Source organism: Hydra viridissima, unplaced genomic scaffold (genome assembly GCF_058129835.1).
Source record: "Hydra viridissima isolate aposymbiotic clone 2 unplaced genomic scaffold, HvirCarnegie_v1 scaffold_10, whole genome shotgun sequence".
Classification (NCBI taxonomy): domain Eukaryota; kingdom Metazoa; phylum Cnidaria; class Hydrozoa; order Anthoathecata; family Hydridae; genus Hydra; species Hydra viridissima.
Genome location: NW_028324309.1, coordinates 13,213,612 through 13,231,682, shown reverse-complemented (window position 1 = coordinate 13,231,682; position 18,071 = coordinate 13,213,612). Strand labels below are relative to the sequence as shown.

Below are 18,071 nucleotides of genomic sequence, written 5' to 3'. Positions count from 1 at the left end.
GTTAGGCTAAGTTTGCAATTATTTAAAATAATTTAATTGGCATTCTGTATGTTGTTTAGGTTGCTGAGGTCAGACGTAAAACACGAGATGAAAAGAAAGCATTAGCCATGGCTATGAGGCAAAAACAACTTGACTCTCTTGGCATGACTGTAAGAATTTTCTGAATTTATAAAGAAATAATTATCATTTATTATTATTTATGTTAACATTGTTATTGTCATTATCATTGTCATTGTTATTATTGTTATTACTTTTACATATTTTATATTTAAAATGCACAATATATTTATTGCTCTTACTGTGTGAGCATTATTTTAAAAAAAACATTTCTTACATTTCATTTTTGTGGTTGTAGAAAATAGTATTTTAGTTTAATATTGTGACCCAGATAAAATTTTTAATGGGATTGATAGCCATGCGTGTACTGGTGATTGGAATGTAAGATCTAAAATCTTATTACACCAATTACAGAAAGAAATACAGAAATTTTTCAGTAAAATTGCAAATAAAATATGTTATAGTAGATTCTTTTATTTTCTGTTGTAAGCAAAAATATTTCCTGATCTTTAAAAACTTGTTTATAAACAACCTGTTTGTATATGTAAGATTTCCTTAGAATAAAAAAATTGAACTGCATTTTTAAAGCACTTCTTTTTTTAAGGTTTGTTCCTTCAGCTTCTAATTCTTTAAAATTGCATTTAATTGATCCAAAGGTTCTTAGTATTCCATATTCAACAAAATCTTTTGATGCAACCTCACACCATCTGCATAAATGTGTAATAGAATAGTATTTCCAGAAATAATGTTTGAAAACTTGAAATCACAAAACAGGCAATTGAAAAGATTTATATGCAAATCTAGGAATTGTAATTTTCTTAAAGATTTTCTAATGTTACACCTTGGAATCTCTAGCGTTGTTAAGAAGAGGTATTGATAACAGTGAATATGAGGCATGTTCTAAAGACTTACTTTTAAGAAACCTCCTTTGCCTCTCAAATTACAGTTGTTAAACACTCGTTCACAGAGACCCTAAAAAATTGTTTGCAATTGATAAATTTTATACTCAAGACTTTCTTTTGAATTTTACTTTAATTTGAAAATCAGACAATCACATGCTGGTTCTCTTATAGCAACTCAGATTTACAGTTGATTAGTAACACAATTTAAGAAGCAGGTGCTTTTTTTTTTCTTTTTTTCTTACACTAGAACAGGATTGCACACAATTTATTGGATACTTATAAATCACTTTGAATTCTTTCCAATAAAGAAGAATGACAATTTTACAAGACTTACTCAGCACTTAGATTGATTTGATTCAATAGTACAAGAGGATGTTTACATTTTAAAAAATTAGACATTTCCTCATTTTATTTCAATATTAATTCATTTAATTTGTCATTCCTTTTCTTGTTCCCAGTGAGCACAAATGTTTGAATAAATTTGTTTAGATGTTTGAGGTGGTGGGCTTCTTTCCTTGTATGTTGTCTTCATTTCCTCTACTTTCATTTGTTTTAAAAGTAGATGGCATGTATAAAAGAAACATGTTTTCTTTACAGTAATTTTGGTAACTTATAATAAATTTGTTGTTACTTAAATTAAAACTTTTAACAATGTTCTCTTCTGTGGATGGTGTAAACAGATTTTGGGACCTTTATCCTAATGGCTACTACAGTAATGGCCATCAATCTCAACATATTTTAAGGTTGTGACATTAAGGTTTGATACTATTTTTTACAACCTGTTTTCCTTGTATTGATTCTCAAAAGGCTTTTTATTTCTGTTAACATTCTGTAATATTTAAAAAAATATTTTTTTTAAATCAGTATTTTTATACATTAGGTTACTGGAAGTGGCCAAATCAAGACTATGTCTCCATCTTCTAAGGAAATCGCACAGCTTCTTGAAGAACAAGATCAAAGAGTTGTTTGCTCAATCTGCAGAGAAGGATATAAGTTTTATCCGAATAAGGTTGAGCCTTTAAGTTACTTTTACAGTTGAAAGTTACATAGGAAAAACTACAGATTTCAAAAACTTTTGCATTTGTGTCCTTCATTTACTGGTGTTTACCTATTACTTCTGACGATATACAATCAAAAAACCATACATACGATTTTATACAAACAGTTTATGTTTATTTAGGTACTTGGTGTTTACACTTATACCTCTCGATGTATATTAGATGAGTTTGAAAGCAAAACAAAGAAGACTCATGTTAGTTGTTTTTTTTTTCTTTTTTCTTTTTTTTTTTTTTTTTTGTTATGCAATTAGTTGGGTTTTCAATAACTTTCACAAAATAGTTTATTTCATTCCTTTTTTTTTTTTTTATTACTATTACTGCTATTATTAGTTTTATTTTTTTATTAGTTAAATAATTTTCCTGTATCCAGAATTAATAATAATTATATTTTTTTTATAATGTAATTATTATTAATTCTGGATATAACAAATTATTTAACTAATTTACTATTTATAACAGAGTTATTAATTATAGCGGTTACCACAGAAAACATTCTTTTACAGGGTTATTCATCAGTCTCTCATTTTAATGTCATCCATTTCGACTGTCACATTGAAGCAGTAAGGTAGGGAGGAGGCTTTTCTTTATAAAATTGTTATTACTATCCTCTTGATAGATTTAACAAAAATTGATAAGGCGTTACTGGCATAAATGTCTTCAAGTTGTTTTTCTTTAGTAGCACATAAAAGGTTCCCACTCTTTTTTTATTTCCGTTATTGTAGTTTTAAAAGTTGTTTTCAAACTTTTTGAAAGATTTGTTTTAATACAAAAGTTTTTGATTTGCATTCACAGGCTATTTGTACTCACGGGTTTGTTGCATTCACAGGATGATTTTAAATGATTTCATTGTAAATGCTTAAGATTTTTTTTTCTTAGACATGCACGATCTCGCGATGAGTGGGAAAGCGCAGCGTTGCAAAATGCGAATACCAAATGTAACGGACTTTTACCTTTATGGGGACCGGAGGTATAAATTATTTTGTTGTCATGGTTGTTTGTTGTCATGATTATTTGGCGTCATGGATAATTGAGCTTGATTTTGATACTAAAATGATACTAAATTGATTTTGGTACTAAAATGATATTAAAAACTTTTAATTTTTTTTTTTTGGTTGCACAAGGTTTGGTTCCAAATATAAAGTTTTAAAAAAAATCTCTCTCCTTTTTTTTTTTCTACTTTTTTAAAAAGTATGAAATAAATTTAAGTAAATATTAAAAAATTTTTGCTTGATTATTTGGTGTTTAATTGAGCTTTTTTTTTTTTTTTTTTTTTTAGATATCGGAATCTTCATTTGCATCATGTCTTGCAAGGTGAGTGTTTTTATAAGTTAAGAAATCGTTTTTCGTTTTTGCTTGACGTTGTAAATCAACAATAAAATTAATTTCGATACCGTATTATTTAGAAATAAACCTCAACCAGAGTTTTGGGGTTTCTTTTTAAAGCTTTTGCGTTATTATGATGTTAAGTTAAGCAACTTGCTATATTTTCGATGAAGAATAAAATTTTCTATACGATGCTGTTTTGAATAGTAAGATTAGTTTATGTTTTTTTTGGATTTTGTCATGAGAAATTTTGTTCTATATTTTAAAGGCATAATAACTACATCCAAGAGTGCACCGGCCTCCGCGAACCAACTTTCCATTCTAATGTCCATGATATTCGCTTGATGTTGTTAAAGTTCGCTCACCAAAAATCGTTCAGTCACGATGCGGGTGGTGGTGGAAAGCATAGTAATATGTACTTAATACCCTACATGGTGAATTTAGCCCTCTACGTTGTCAACTCGTAAGTGTTTCATTCGTCCGTAATTCTATCTATTGATTCAATTATCGGCACGATACTATATCGATAGTATTTTTATGTACAGAACTCATCAACGAGCAAACGAAGAGCAATGGTTAAATTCGTTTCTCGACGCGCCTTTGGATAACTGGGTAGCTTCATGTTACGAGGTAGATACAATAATTTGTTAATTAAATGACTTTTTTTGCTGAGTATAAAATGCACGATCCTAATGTGTTTTGTGTACAAAATTATCATAAAATTTTATGTTGCAGTTGTTAGTGTCTCAAGAGTTTTGAATTGACTTACAGCTTTTTAATTCTTTACAGCTTAACGGACCTATGTTCGCCAGTGTTCTTAGTCTATTTATCATGAACCTTGATACTTGGAAAGATAAGAGAATCTTATTTTTAAAGCGGCTGTTGCTGCTTGCTCATGTTAGAGATTTATCAAATATACCAACAAATAAGTGAGTTTTTTTTTTCTTAACTTGTTTCAGTTTGTTTACTCGATTCCGTCTGTTTACTCAGTGTTTTTTTATTCTCTTAAAGAACTTGTTACAGATAGTTCCTCTGAAGATAATAAAAGTTCTTCTTTTTTCGATCTATAATTTCTTATTGACTGTTGTGGAATTAATATTGATGGCAATATGATAGATTTTCAAACATGTATTATTTTTTCCTTAGGTTAATGTGTGTTGAACCAAGTGCGTTTTCAGTCTACAAACCAATTTTAGCATTTTTTTCCTTAATCGATAAGCTGCATAGTTTGTGTAAGGTAAGGGAAAGTAACTTTTAAAGCGTATTTAAAATTATTTCAAATGCTCATTAAAATTTATGCGACAAAAAAGAAATATGCCCAGGTTTTTTCGGGTTTTTTTTTTTTTTTTTGTAGTCAAAGATATTACCAAGCGATGATTGGTCACAGGCTATGTCATCATACTTGCGAAATAATGATGAGCAAATCTTGAAAGAATGCGATAACGTATGTTAACTTTGTTATTAAATGCGCTTTGTATTTTATAGCTTCTTTTTTTTTTTTTTTTTTTTTTTTATAAATTTTGATTATTCTTCTGTAATTATGTATTATATACTTACAGGTTCTTAAGTTTTTCGAAGAAGACGTTCTGTCGTGTGAATCTTTCGCTGAATATTGCGATGTTGCAGGTAAAATTAAAATATTAATCTGGTTTAACATTTTTAAAAGAGAAGGATTTTTTTTATTTTAATTCTCCATTTTGTAATGATTTTTTTTTACTTGGCTGATTTTCAACGTTCTGCGGTTATTTTTTAATTTCAAGGTATATTATCTGAACTTGATGCACCACCTGATCAACTTATTCGGGATTTACTCAAGCAGTTTTCGACAGTCGGAGAAACTAACACAAATGTTGTTTATTGTTAATGATGGCGGCTGGATTTTAAAGAATCGACAAGAGCAAGCGTTGGCATAATCAACCTGGCGTTTTTTTTTGTTTTTTTGTTTTTTACTGCTGAAAATATTTTTTTCCTCTTGTAAAATTTAAAAATTTGTCTGTTTCTATATACTCTGAATAATGTACCTGTATTGAGATTTCTTATCCTTTTTTGTAAGTACAGCGTATTGCATATTTAGTTGATGCAGGGATCATAATACGGTTTCAAAAAAAAAACAAAAAACAAAAAAAAGCTTCATCAATCATGTTATTCTTTTACCGTCATAAATGAAGATATTTTTAAAGTAACAGTTTACACTTAGCACAACTAACCTGGTGATTACTCATCTCTTTCATCATAATCTTGAACTGGTTTCACTAAGTAATTAAAATTCCGTTTTCATTTGTGCTTGAGCGAAGACCTAACATTGTTAAAAAAAATAGATTTTAGATAAGTCACGGCGTATCCGAGTTCTTAAAAGAAAAGAAAAATTCTTAAATTTGTTTTTCGTAATTACATTTAAAGAATGTCATAAGCGAAAATGGGAAGTACTTTTTAGAAGTTGATAATCATGTTTGGAAGACGGTTCTTTTGATAACTTTCGCCTGGGGGTTAAGTTCAATAAAGTCAGACTTTTAGATTGCTGCTCAATAAATATCTATAGATCTTATATTTTTTTAAATGGCTGTGTTTGGGGATACGTAAAATCGGACGGAAAGATTGCAGAACTTGTATGTCGACTTAAAAATGTATTTGTTTCTTGGAGATTGTTTTAATAATTTTGGTCAATTATTTTTCATTTACAGGGTTTTTTTTTTTTTTTTTTCTTGTTTGCTCTCAACTTTTTCTCTTTAAGTTAATTTTTCCACTTGTGGTAACTCTATGTTATAGTTAAAATGTTAATATTATAATTGCAATAATAATTTTGGTATGGCACTTAATTGTAGAGCTTGCTATAATATAAAACTGAATTTGTGAAAATTGAGTTGTTTACAATAGAGGCAAAAAGATTTTTCTTCAATTGTAAACAATCACATCCGATTGAGATGACGAATAGAGCGGATAATATAAAACAAATACACGTCGGCATTCTGCAAGTTTTTGTCAACGATTTGAAACCATTATTTCGATGAGAAATTGATAAATTATCACAATATTTGCTTTATTAAGCTTTTAGCGTAGGAAATGGAATGAATTAAGTCACTGTTTGATAATATATTAACCGCCCTTTCCACCATAGAGACTCATTTAACCCACTACGACTTTCCGTTCTCCGGTTGAGAGCGAAATATGAGTAAATATTTTGACTAGTTGTACGATGACTCAGTGAACCTGTAATCAAAGCATAATTTTGCTTAGGGTAAAAAATTCATAGTTCATATTTATAAACATAGCCAAGCTAACCACAAGAGAGTGAGTAAGTTTGCAATTTTCTATAAAATTTACATAAGTATGTTAGATTTTGTCAAAAGTAAGAAAAGAAGAGAAGCTAACCGAGGCTGAGTACCTTTCTGCAGAAATGATAATCGTGCGTTGTTTATATTGTGTTTAAACGCAATATCCTTTTTACCGTCTAAGTAACTGCGCTGCGTAAACAAACTTGATTTCACAAAGATTAGATCGTTGAGTTCTTTGTCATTGCGATTTTCTATTGCTAAAGGGAAACGTAAATTTAACGGCGCCAAGAGTAGAACTTAACATGATAGCTTAAAAAGTATATGATTTCTTTTCATTCTTTACAATTTGTTTGTATCTTTTTTTACTTTTAACCGAAGATAGAAAGTAAAGATGAAGATGATTCTTTTGACGTTTATTTTGATATCAATGACACTTATTTCATCAATTTTTAACCAAGATGTTGAACCTGAGTATGGTCGGGCCATTCAATGTAAAAGAGATGATGGTGTTAGTCAACGTTGCATGCCCGTATTTGAAAACATTGCTTTTGATAAAGAAATTATAGCAAATAACACGTGTGGTTTGCATAAACCTGAACAATATTGTGTACAAACAGGAACCTCAGGAGCTAAAAAGATTTGCGACATTTGCGACGATAGGAACCCTGGACAAAGGCACCCAGCAAATCTTATGACTGATATAAAGTTGGAAGAAAATCCAACATGGTGGCAATCAGAGACACTATTAGAAAATAAAAATGGTGTTCATTTAATTTTAGATTTAAAAAAAAAGTACCATGTAGCGTTTGTTAGAATTAGATTTCATACAATTCGTCCCCATTCTTTCTCGATATACAAAAAATCGACATATAATCCTGACGAAGACTGGGTACCTTACCAATATTATTCAAGATCATGCGAGGAGACATATGGAGTCCCAAACAGAGGAACAGTATCAATAACCAACCAAAAAGTGGCTTTATGTACCGACGAAAACAGTGGTCTTATTCCTCTTTCAGGTGGAAATGTTGCATTTCTAACGCTAGACAATAGACCAGGAAAAAATGAATTTGATAAATATAAAGAGCTACAAGACTGGGTAACAGTGACAGCGTTAAAGATAAATTTAGATCAATTAAACACTTTTGGGGATGAAGTTTTCGGAGATCCAAAAGTATTAAAGAGCTATTATTTTGCTGTTTCAGATATTGCTGTAGGGGGTAAGTATCTTAAATTACTCAAATATTTCCGCTAAGTGTGAATTTTATTGAGTGATCACAGCCGTAATTCTGCAACTGCGGTTTTAAGTAGTAAGAGTAATAAGAGTTGATGTTCTGCAACTGTGGTTTTTGTTGTTAAGAGTTAACAGCGTTTCAATGTTCTGTAACTAGGGCTTTGTTTAATGAAAACAACTGTTGTTCTGCAAATGTAACTTTTTTCATAATTATCAAAATTCACGGAGATAAAAATTTGCAGATATCTGCTGTGGATTTATTAACTTTTAACCGTAGATCTGATTTTTAAACAAAATTGAATTTTCATTTCCAAAATCGATTCGAAGAAACATATTAAACAGAGTTTTTTTATTGTCTAGAAAATTTAAATTTAATCTTCAAAAGTAATACTTAATCTGTAATTTCGCCGCAACCTTTCGCGGCTACTATTCTTTATAGCTTGTTTCCTGTCTTCAATTTTTCCAGTAAGCCCCGTGTTACAAGTAGTTAAAAACTGTATTTTTTTAATTTTTTTATTATCTAAATTATAAAAAAAAGAGATTTTTTTTAGGTCGTTGTCATTGCCACGGTCATGCCTCTACCTGTGCTCATTTACAAGGAAAACTTTATTGTGAGTGTGACCACAATACAGCCGGAATAGATTGCGAAAAATGTTTGCCTTTGTTTAACGACCGTCCATGGAGGCCTGCCCAAGATTCAGCAAACCCTTGCAAAGGTACTATTTAAAAATTTACTGAAACTTTACTGACTTTGTTGTAAACTTGTAAATGCATCGTGTCTACTTTATTCATTTTTTCTATAATTTACAAGAATGAGGTCGATGATCACTCCAAATAACCTTAACCTTGGTGTTTTAAACCAAGGGAATGTTTGAACCTGACGTAACTAATGCAAATTTTATAAGTAAAACTTTTGTTGCTTGTAACCTGCACACGAATAGAGTTTTTATTGCTGCGATTCCTAAGTTGGAATCATGACGTCATTTTATACTTATTATTTTTTCAACAAGCATTACACTTCAATCAAATTTCATTTACGCATTGCTATAGTACTATCCACTTTCAACCTAATGACTCATTTCTAATCTAAGAAAAATTCTCATTTTTGTTGTCACTGAGATGATTTCCCATCTTTTCTCAAAAGCGTTTTGACAAAAAAAGGTTTATGTTGTTGTTAAACAAATATTGATTCAACTGCGTTTAGACTATGAGGCTTATGATTTTTTTTTTTTTTTTTAACAATATTTCATTGGAGTCAATCATTTTCTTGCGTGTTTCTTTCTGCGATTTTCTATTAGCGTTTTTTTTTTTTTTTTTTTTTTTTTTTTTCAAACAAAAAGAAAACTGTTAGATTTGCAAACTTTACGGAGCATTTAGTTACCGTGGGATGACTGAAAATACTAAACTTTGAAAATTCTGGAAAATCAGTAATTTAGAAGAAGCGGTAATTTAAACGGAAAAACCGCTGACAGGACGTCTAAGATCAGTAATTATAAATCAGGGCTTGGACCCATCATCCTGACTATATCTGATTTCGCATGTGGGCGGGGGAACTACTATATATATATACATATATATATATATATATATAGTAGTTCCCCCGCCCACATGCGAAATATATATATATATATATATATATATATATATATATATATATATATATATATATATATATATATTCTAATTAAAATATATAGCTAGAAAAGTTAAAAACCTGATTCACTTAACTTTTCATGATTTTCGGAGATACTATTTTAATCTCTCGAATTACACATCGATAAAAAAAATCTTAATAAAAATAACTAACTCATCTATATTAACCCCTTTATTTTCTAGTTCTAATTACGAAAACGAAACTTTCGCTTTATTAAAAAGAGGGGGAGGGGGGTATTCTTTAAGGCGAGTCAAGTGGAAGGCTAAATTTAAACTGTTAAAATATGCGAAATTTACATTTACCTGATTTTGTGACTATATTTAGCTTGTGATTGTAATGGTTTGGCTGATGAATGTGTATTTGATGAGCAGCTATGGATTGATTCTAGCTATCAATCAGGAGGCAGGTGTGTAAATTGTCAAAAAAACACAGCTGGTATCCATTGTGAAAAATGTAAAGATAATCATTACCGACGAGATGGTGAAGTTGCTTGTAACCCGTGTGGCTGTAATAAAGTAGGTTCTCGGACATTAAGTTGTAACAGTGAAGGACGGTGTGTTTGTCATTCTGGTGTAATTGGTGATAAATGTGACCAATGTAAACCTGGATATTATGATTTCTCCCAAAAAGGTTGCAGGTAAAATGTTTAATTTTACTTTAAAAATTGGCAGACATATTCTAACAGTCATTTAACATTATTAGTTGTTATAAAGTAACTTGCTAAATGTTTTTCCTCTATATACACATGCATATAATTATATTCATATATGAATCAGTGTTTTTTAAAAGGGCACGTTTGCATAAAACACTTATATAAGTTTTTCCCTTTTAAAAAACACTGATTCATACATACATACGTACGTACATACATACATACATACATACATACATACATACATACATACATACATACATACATACATACATACATAATTTTTAATTTACAAATTTTCAGATATATCCTTTTTAAAAAAAAGTTTTATCCTTCAAAGGTCTAAAGGGATTTTTTTAAGTTCTTAATAAAATTAGAGTTATATCAATTCATTAACAATGAAGCGAAATTTTTAATTTTTTTCAATTCTCTAACATTAGTCGTTGTGATTGTGATCCACGAGGTAGTATTGGAATAAATTGTGATGCCACTGGACAATGTCAATGCAAAGAAAATGTCATTGGTAAAAAATGCAACCAATGTGCATCTAATCATTTTGATCTAGATGCTCGCAATCCAAGAGGATGTAAAGCTTGTTTTTGCTATGGGCATGGTCTCAGTTGTGAAGGGGTTAAAGGTGTTGGAAAAAAGATAATTTCTTCTCAGTTTGAAAATGATGCTGATGGTTGGACTTTGCAAGATGATTTAGGTAAAGTGATTTTTTATTTGATTTATAATTTTTTTCTTAGAAAATTTTGCATACAAATGGACAGAAGCTTTTAAACTCTTCAAAACATTTGTTATGCATAGGCTAATGGCACCATTTTGCAAAAGTCATATAGTTTGGCTGCAATCTCATTTATTAGATAGAAATAGTTTTGATAGAAATATATTTTTTGAACTTTGCATCAAAATTTGAAAGAAAAATTCAACTTTCTATAATGATAAATTTTAATGTGCCAACATTTAGTATTATTTAACATAAAGTTTTATAACTTTTTTTTTAGGTAATGACTACTCAAAAAACATTCAGTGGGATAGTCTTGGTCATTACCTTCTTATTAAATCTGTGCCTAATAAAATACTATACTTAGTTGCACCAAAGAAGTATCTTGGAAACCGATTGAGTAGTTATGCAAAATCTTTTTCATTCCTTTATGGTATTTTTTTACAAAATGGTGATTCAGACTTACAGACAAGTGATAAAGATATAATCTTTGAAGGTGAAGATAATATTGCTACTTTTTCAATTACCCATCAAAGTAATGATAAGCCTGCAGGAAGGTTTATCAACTTTGAATATATTCTCCTTGAACCAGAAGGTATGCCCACTTTTGAGTTCCAAAGATTGCTATCAAATGTTACTGCTATAAAAATTCGTGCAACTTATCTGTTTCCTCGAAGTAGTGCTATTGATAACATCAATTTGGAGTCTACACAATATGTTTCACCTGACTCCCAAAACCAAGTACTATGGCAGGAGAAATGTGTTAGTGAACAAGGTCATACAGGAGATCTAAGTGAAAAATGTGCTTCAGGATTTACCAGACTTGAGGAAGGATCTGGACCATTTGGAAAGTATGATGTTTCTCTATACAACTTAGTGCTTTAGCATTTTTCTTTTATTATTCAAACATTAAATTTGCTGAATCTCAGTTTTTCTTACATGAATCAAAGTTTGCAAATTAATTCTTACATGAATTAATGTTCTTAAGTTTTTGTTATTGTCTTGAAGCCTTGCCTTTAGACTTTTGTGAATTTTAGAATAATATAATAATCTTTTATTGTGTAAAATTTTTTTATTAGTGGTTTAGCTAAAGGAAATATCAAATTTATTGTATTAGCTTGGATCTATTTTAATAAAATGTATTAACTTATTTAAGGTGTGTTCCTTGCCGATGTAACAATCATACAAATTATTGTCATCCAGAAACTGGTGAATGTGCATGTGAAGATAATACATCAGGAAAAAATTGTGAGAAATGTTTAGAAGGATTTTATGGTAACCCCACACATGGTCATCCAGATGATTGCAAGCCATGCCCATGTATATTTGCAAAGCAGTGTATTTTAATTAGTGATCGTATCAAATGTACAGACTGTCCAACGGGACATATTGGAGATTTATGTGAAATCTGTGGTGACGGTTATTTTGGTATGCCTAAAATTGGTGATAATAGCTCTAGGTAACTTGTGTAGCTCTTATAAAAATGTTTTCTCCTTGAATTTTTATTTTTGCCCTAACTTAATGTTTCCAAAACAATTTTCTTAATTTTTAGATGTCAGAAATGTGATTGTAATGAAAATGTTGATGAGAGTGCTATTGGAAATTGTGACCACAAAACAGGAGAGTGTAAAAAGTGCATTTACAATACTATGAATGGTGCTGAACGCAAATGTGAGCTGTGTGCTGATGGATATTATGGTGATGCTATTGCTGTACCAAAAGGGAATTGTTCAGGTATATTTAAAAAATTTGAAAAAAATTCAAAGGTTTGTAAACCTAAATGTTAAAAATATCTTTAACTTTTGTCAATTACTTTATTTATATAGCCTGTAAATGCTTTGAGAATGGTACTATAGTTCCTTTGGGTCACAAAACTGGTGATCCAATTCCATGTGACTCTGATGGAAAATGTAAATGTCGTGAGAATGTGATTGGTAAGCAATGTGACATATGTCCAGATGGTCTTTGGAATATAGCAGCTGGTTGTGAAAAATGTGATTGTAATGAAATTGGATCAATAGGAAATCAATGTAATATTCAAACAGGAAACTGTAAGTGCAAACCTGGTGTTACAGGAAGAAAGTGTGATCAGTGTACTTCAGGATTTTACAGGTTTTCTTCAACTGGATGTGAAGGTATACCTACTTACCTACCTACCTACCTACCTACCTATATACATACGTACGTACGAACGTAAGAATGTACGTACAAATGTACATACATACATACATACATACATACATACATACATACATACATACATACATACATACATACATACATACATACATACATACATACATACATACATACATACATACATACATACATACACACACACACATACATACACACACATACATACATACATACATACATACATACATACATACATACATACATACATACATACATACATACATACATACATACATACATACATACATACATACATACATACATACATACATACATACATGCATACATACATATGCATATATATGCATACATGCATGTTTAATAAGTAGTTTTATATGTATGACTTTTTTCCCTAGCATGCAATTGTCATCCAGATGGATCAAAGTATCAAAATTGCAGTAATACTGGTATCTGTGATTGCTTACCTGGTGTACTAGGACTAAAGTGTGATCAATGTCCTGAAAATAAATATAATCTTTCTCTTGGATGCATTGGTATGTTATTTAAAACATTTCAGTTGTTATTTTTTAATCATTTTACTTAAAATCAAGTGTTTCCAGAATTATGGTTTGTTTGATTGCTGCTGTATAAGGGTGTTATCAGAAATGAGTTGTTAATTTCTAAATTATTTACTTATTTCAGCTTGCCCTAAATGTTTTGATTTGGTTCAAGTGGTTGTTACCCAAATTCGTGAAATACTTACTAATTTTAATGTTGCTAAAGGTAATATCTCTAATGTGTCACAACTCAACATTCGGGATGCTGATTTTGAATCAGCTTTGAAGACTTTAGAAAAAGCTATTGAATCGCTTAATCAGAAGGTTTTACAATTATCAAATGACGATAGAGCATTGTTTGAGTTTTTTAAATCGTTGTTGGAGAAATTTAAAAAATTCAATGAAAGCTTTTCTGATTTACAAGCTATGATATTAAAATCTGAAGGGGCTGCTACTACTAGTTTGATAAAAACAAAAGAAGCAGAAGATATAATAGAGTTAATAAAAAGATTGCTTAGAGAAATTGAATACAAGCTAATAAAGGAAACATCTCAAATTACCTCTCAAAATCTAAGTGGAAATAATCAAAATGATACTGCAAAAATTTTAAAAGAAATTGCTGAAGAGGTACCGTTAGATATTTAAATTTATGTAAAAAAATATATATATATAAAAATTTTATTGTTACAAAGTTTAATCTTAAGTTATATTTGGCTGCAAAAAACCAGTAGTGTCATAGAGGTTTTGCTTATATGCTTTTATACACAACACCATAGAGAACAAACAACAACAACAACAGAGGTTTTCTTTAGTTGAACAAATCTAACTTAAGTTGTTAAATTAATGTTTTTTTTATTCTGTATCAAATTTTAGTGAAACAAATATAAAGAAAATTTTACATGATTTGTTTTTAGTGATTGCAGTTAATGGTGCAATCTTAATGACATCAAAGTTATGTTCATCATAAATATTTTCTTACAAGACTGATTTTTTACAAAGATGATGTAATTTTGTTTTGCAGGCACGTAAACTTGCTGACAGGCAAGAGATAGAGTCAAATAATATTCACATAATAGCAACAACTGCATTGAATAATTCAATAGAGGCAATGGATGCTGCACAAAAAGCAAAAACAAAAGAAGAAGATTTATACAACAAACTAATTGACATGGACAATAACTTTGAAGAATCTATGACCTTAGCAAAAGAATCTCTTGTCCTAATATCTGAAGCAAATAACATATCTTCAGTTGCATTAAAAGATGCAAAGGATTTAATTATAGAAGCAAAAAAGAGTTTGCCTGATTTTATGATCAACAAGACTAAAGGTGTTTGCAAATTTAATTTGTAATAAAGTATTTATATTTGTAATTATTTAGATTGTACTCAATTCTACTGAGATTTCATCAAAATTAAAGTTCTTTGTTCTCATTTTTTGAAACAGATCAAGCTGCTGCAATCACAAAAAACTCAAATGAATTAAATGTAAGCTCGTTGTCTCTCATTAATGAAAATGCTGTTCCAGTTTTGAACCTATCTGTTAGTGAAAAAGAGGCTCGTGACTTAATGGCACAAGGAAATATTTTGCGTAACCAGTCTGAAGAGCTTTACCTGGTTTCTATGAACGCTAGTCAAGAAGCAATTAATGCACAAGCTATTGGAGCTAAAGTGGCCAAGGAAGCACAAGACATGTTAGAAACATTAAAGGTATTTTTGCTCTAATTTGCTCATCTATGTTATATTTATGGTTGTACTGTCCTAACTCCAGTGTGATTTTGATTTGTTGCTGTTTTCACAAATTTAGGCATGTTAAATTTTTTTTTGTTTTTTAAAGGGATTTAATGAGAATATCAAACGATCCAAAGCAAATGCATCTGAGGCATTGAAATTAATACCTTTAATAAAAAAGTTGATTGCTGATGCTAATATCACTGGTGCAATTGCATCTGAGAATGCAGATTTATCTATAGAAGATACATCTTCCTCATTAAGTTTATCAAGAGAATCAATTAATTCTGTGTCTCAAGCTAATCTTGTAAGTTTTACTGTTAATAATTTTTTGTCCTTACATAAATTATTTTTATATGAATACTAAAACTAAAAATGATAAGAATCATATTTATTGTTTAGTGGGAATGCATAGTTAAACACATTTAATTTGCTATCATTTATACATTAATAAAAAATGGGGTTCATTTCTGACATTCCTGTGGGAATTCGAGTGATTAGATATTGGATGTTTTATGTTTTATGATTTTCAAATTTTCAAATTTTCAAATCTATGAGCTTGTAAAGTGTAAACTTAATGATCTAGGTAATTCAGTTTCAAATTTTTGTAAAGTGTAAAAAAAAGTTGATTATAAAAGAAGGTAAGATAATTTAAAATAAAAAATAAACAGCTTAAATAAAAGCAAATTAAAATCAAAATTTCAAATTTTGAGTTATAGAATAAAATGTTGTTAAACTGAGCTTTTTGAAATTAAAGTTCTAAAAAAAAAAAAAGAACTTGAATATTTCTTAAATCTAATAGGGAAGGTTGCTATTACAATGGAGTTCTTGTTTCATTTTTGTACTTAGGATCTTAACTTGTTTTAAAGCGATCTCTTTTTGTGTAAAATAAATAAAAGTTAAAATTAAATTAGAGCATGGCAAAGCACTTTGATAATTGATATTTAATTAATTATCAAAGTAATTTGTCATTTTTTGAATACTTTGCATAATTAATTAGGTTAACTTATTTTTTGTGTTAAGTAAATTTAAGTTTATCTGATTGAACAATATTTTGACTAAGAATTTATTAAAACAAAAAATTGGTTATTTTAAGCTTAGAGATTTACTGTAAAGTTTTATTTTCTCAACAAAAGTACTTATCAAGATTACTAAAACTAACACTAAGAGCATGTCAAAAAACTTTGCCATGCCCTAAATGCTAGTTTTAGTAATTTCACATCATTGTTGAAAATGTTAGGCAAAACTTCGTTTTTTTTTCTGTGTAAAGAAAATTTAATAATTAATTAGCAACTTTGTTTTATTTAATTTCATTTCTCAGGATATTGATGATATTATATCTCAACTGCAAGCCTTGTTAAATGAGACAATATCTTTTGTGGTTAATGAGCTAAATATGACAAATAGCAATATAATCTCAGTGGATGACGCACTTGATGGTTATAAAGAACAAGCTGCAAAAGAGGCAGTTGCCATTGACAAGGTCTCAACAAAGTTATTATTTGCTAAAAATAATGCAACCAAGATGCAAAGTGACCTTGAAAAATCACTGACTGATGTTGAAGAACTAGTTGCCACTATAGAGGCGCTCAACTTCATAGACATGCCAACATTGGTAGCTGCTGAAAGTCGTCTGGCAAATGCCTCTGCAACAATAAAAGATAAAATCACTTCAGATATTAACTTTCTAGAGATAAAGTTAAAAGAACAAGAAGAACTTATCAAGCAATATTATCTTGATCTTGAACCGTTGCGAAAAGCAGCAAAGAAAACTGAAGAGCTTTTTGATTTCATTCCTAAAAAACAGTGCTACAAACCAGAGAGTGTATTAGAGGGAGAAGATCGTGAATAATTTCTCGGTTGCTAGACTTTTATATTCTGAACCAATCGTGGTGGAAATACTTTTGATCCGTTGTTCAGTAACTGAAGATTGCTAAGGCTGGATGTTGTTTAGAATGGAATAAGCATTTTATCATTTATCATGTTTAAAGTCTTACGACTCCTATTAGAAAAATTTCAATTGACTATTTATACAAAAGTCTTTTTATAAACTTGATCATAATTTTCATGACTGATCGCAATTTTTTATGATTGATCAAAGTTATTGAAAGTAAAAAGTTGTCTTTTTCTTTTTATTTACTTTTTAAATCTTTGTAAATAATTGTTGCAGCCTCCACCCTGCCATTATAAATATTTTGTTATAAAAAGAAGTTTCTTTACTGCCCCTTTTTAACAATTTTCATCAATTAAAATATTTAAGTATTAATGTATGTATGTATGTATGTATGTATGTATGTATGTATGTATGTATGTATGTATGTATGTATGTATGTATGTATATATGTATGTATGTATGTATGTATGTATGTATGTATGTATGTATGTATGTATGTATGTATGTATGTATGTATGTATGTATGTATGTATGTGAATGTATGTGAATGTATGTGTATGTTTGTATGTATTTGTGTGTGTATATGTTGTATGTTATACATATATATAATCTGTGTGCATGTGAATATACACAATGTCCTGAACGCTTTTTACTGCTCTCTTGCTTTCATTTCTGATTGCTCAAAGATTACGCATGTATCGGAAATGTTTTATTCGAAATTTTTAATTGATCGAAGGAATATAAATAAATCCTTTAAACACCTTTTTACATTTTATATGGAATGAACTTTTTATAAAACTGTTTTTTATTTTATTTCAGATGTCTTGTAGAAACATTTCATTATGTATTTCATCTAATGATTGAACATTCGTAC

At 29.5% G+C, this 18,071-nt stretch overlaps 2 protein-coding genes across 4 annotated transcripts in view; both read left to right on the top strand.

The window, feature by feature from the left end:
• The window catches only part of LOC145181404 (E3 ubiquitin-protein ligase UBR4-like), a 50,390-nt gene extending 45,020 nt beyond the window's left edge, over positions 1-5,370 (top strand). For all 3 annotated transcript variants that reach the window (XM_090099897.1, XM_090099896.1, XM_090099895.1), the window contains exons 87-99: positions 60-149; positions 1,840-1,968; positions 2,140-2,211; positions 2,521-2,582; positions 2,894-2,984; positions 3,294-3,328; positions 3,609-3,803; positions 3,886-3,970; positions 4,130-4,269; positions 4,487-4,577; positions 4,695-4,784; positions 4,900-4,966; positions 5,101-5,370. In XM_090099897.1, the coding sequence (XP_089956023.1) occupies positions 60-149; positions 1,840-1,968; positions 2,140-2,211; positions 2,521-2,582; positions 2,894-2,984; positions 3,294-3,328; positions 3,609-3,803; positions 3,886-3,970; positions 4,130-4,269; positions 4,487-4,577; positions 4,695-4,784; positions 4,900-4,966; positions 5,101-5,204 (1,251 nt within the window). In that variant the 3' untranslated portion in view covers positions 5,205-5,370. The remainder of the gene's footprint in view (positions 1-59; positions 150-1,839; positions 1,969-2,139; positions 2,212-2,520; positions 2,583-2,893; positions 2,985-3,293; positions 3,329-3,608; positions 3,804-3,885; positions 3,971-4,129; positions 4,270-4,486; positions 4,578-4,694; positions 4,785-4,899; positions 4,967-5,100) is intronic.
• Positions 5,371-6,837: 1,467 nt separating this feature from the next.
• LOC145181871 (laminin subunit gamma-1-like) lies at positions 6,838-17,510 on the top strand. The gene is made up of 14 exons (XM_090099899.1): positions 6,838-7,832; positions 8,398-8,562; positions 9,825-10,137; positions 10,593-10,861; positions 11,160-11,730; positions 12,036-12,338; positions 12,432-12,613; positions 12,706-13,014; positions 13,435-13,572; positions 13,721-14,202; positions 14,597-14,903; positions 15,020-15,282; positions 15,410-15,610; positions 16,625-17,510. Exons 1-14 carry the CDS (start codon positions 7,004-7,006, stop codon positions 17,153-17,155), a joined length of 4,863 nt encoding a protein of 1,620 aa, XP_089956025.1. The 5' UTR covers positions 6,838-7,003; the 3' UTR covers positions 17,156-17,510.
• Positions 17,511-18,071: the final 561 nt, after the last annotated feature.

Excerpts from the sequence above, each read along its gene's own strand:
- LOC145181871 (XM_090099899.1), top strand. The coding sequence starts at position 7,004 with ATGAAGATGATTCTTTTGACGTTTATTTTGATATCAATGACACTTATT. Across the intron at positions 10,138-10,592 it reads TTCTCCCAAAAAGGTTGCAG|TCGTTGTGATTGTGATCCAC; the intron begins GTAAAATGTTTA and ends CTCTAACATTAG. Across the intron at positions 15,611-16,624 it reads CTGTGTCTCAAGCTAATCTT|GATATTGATGATATTATATC; the intron begins GTAAGTTTTACT and ends TTCATTTCTCAG.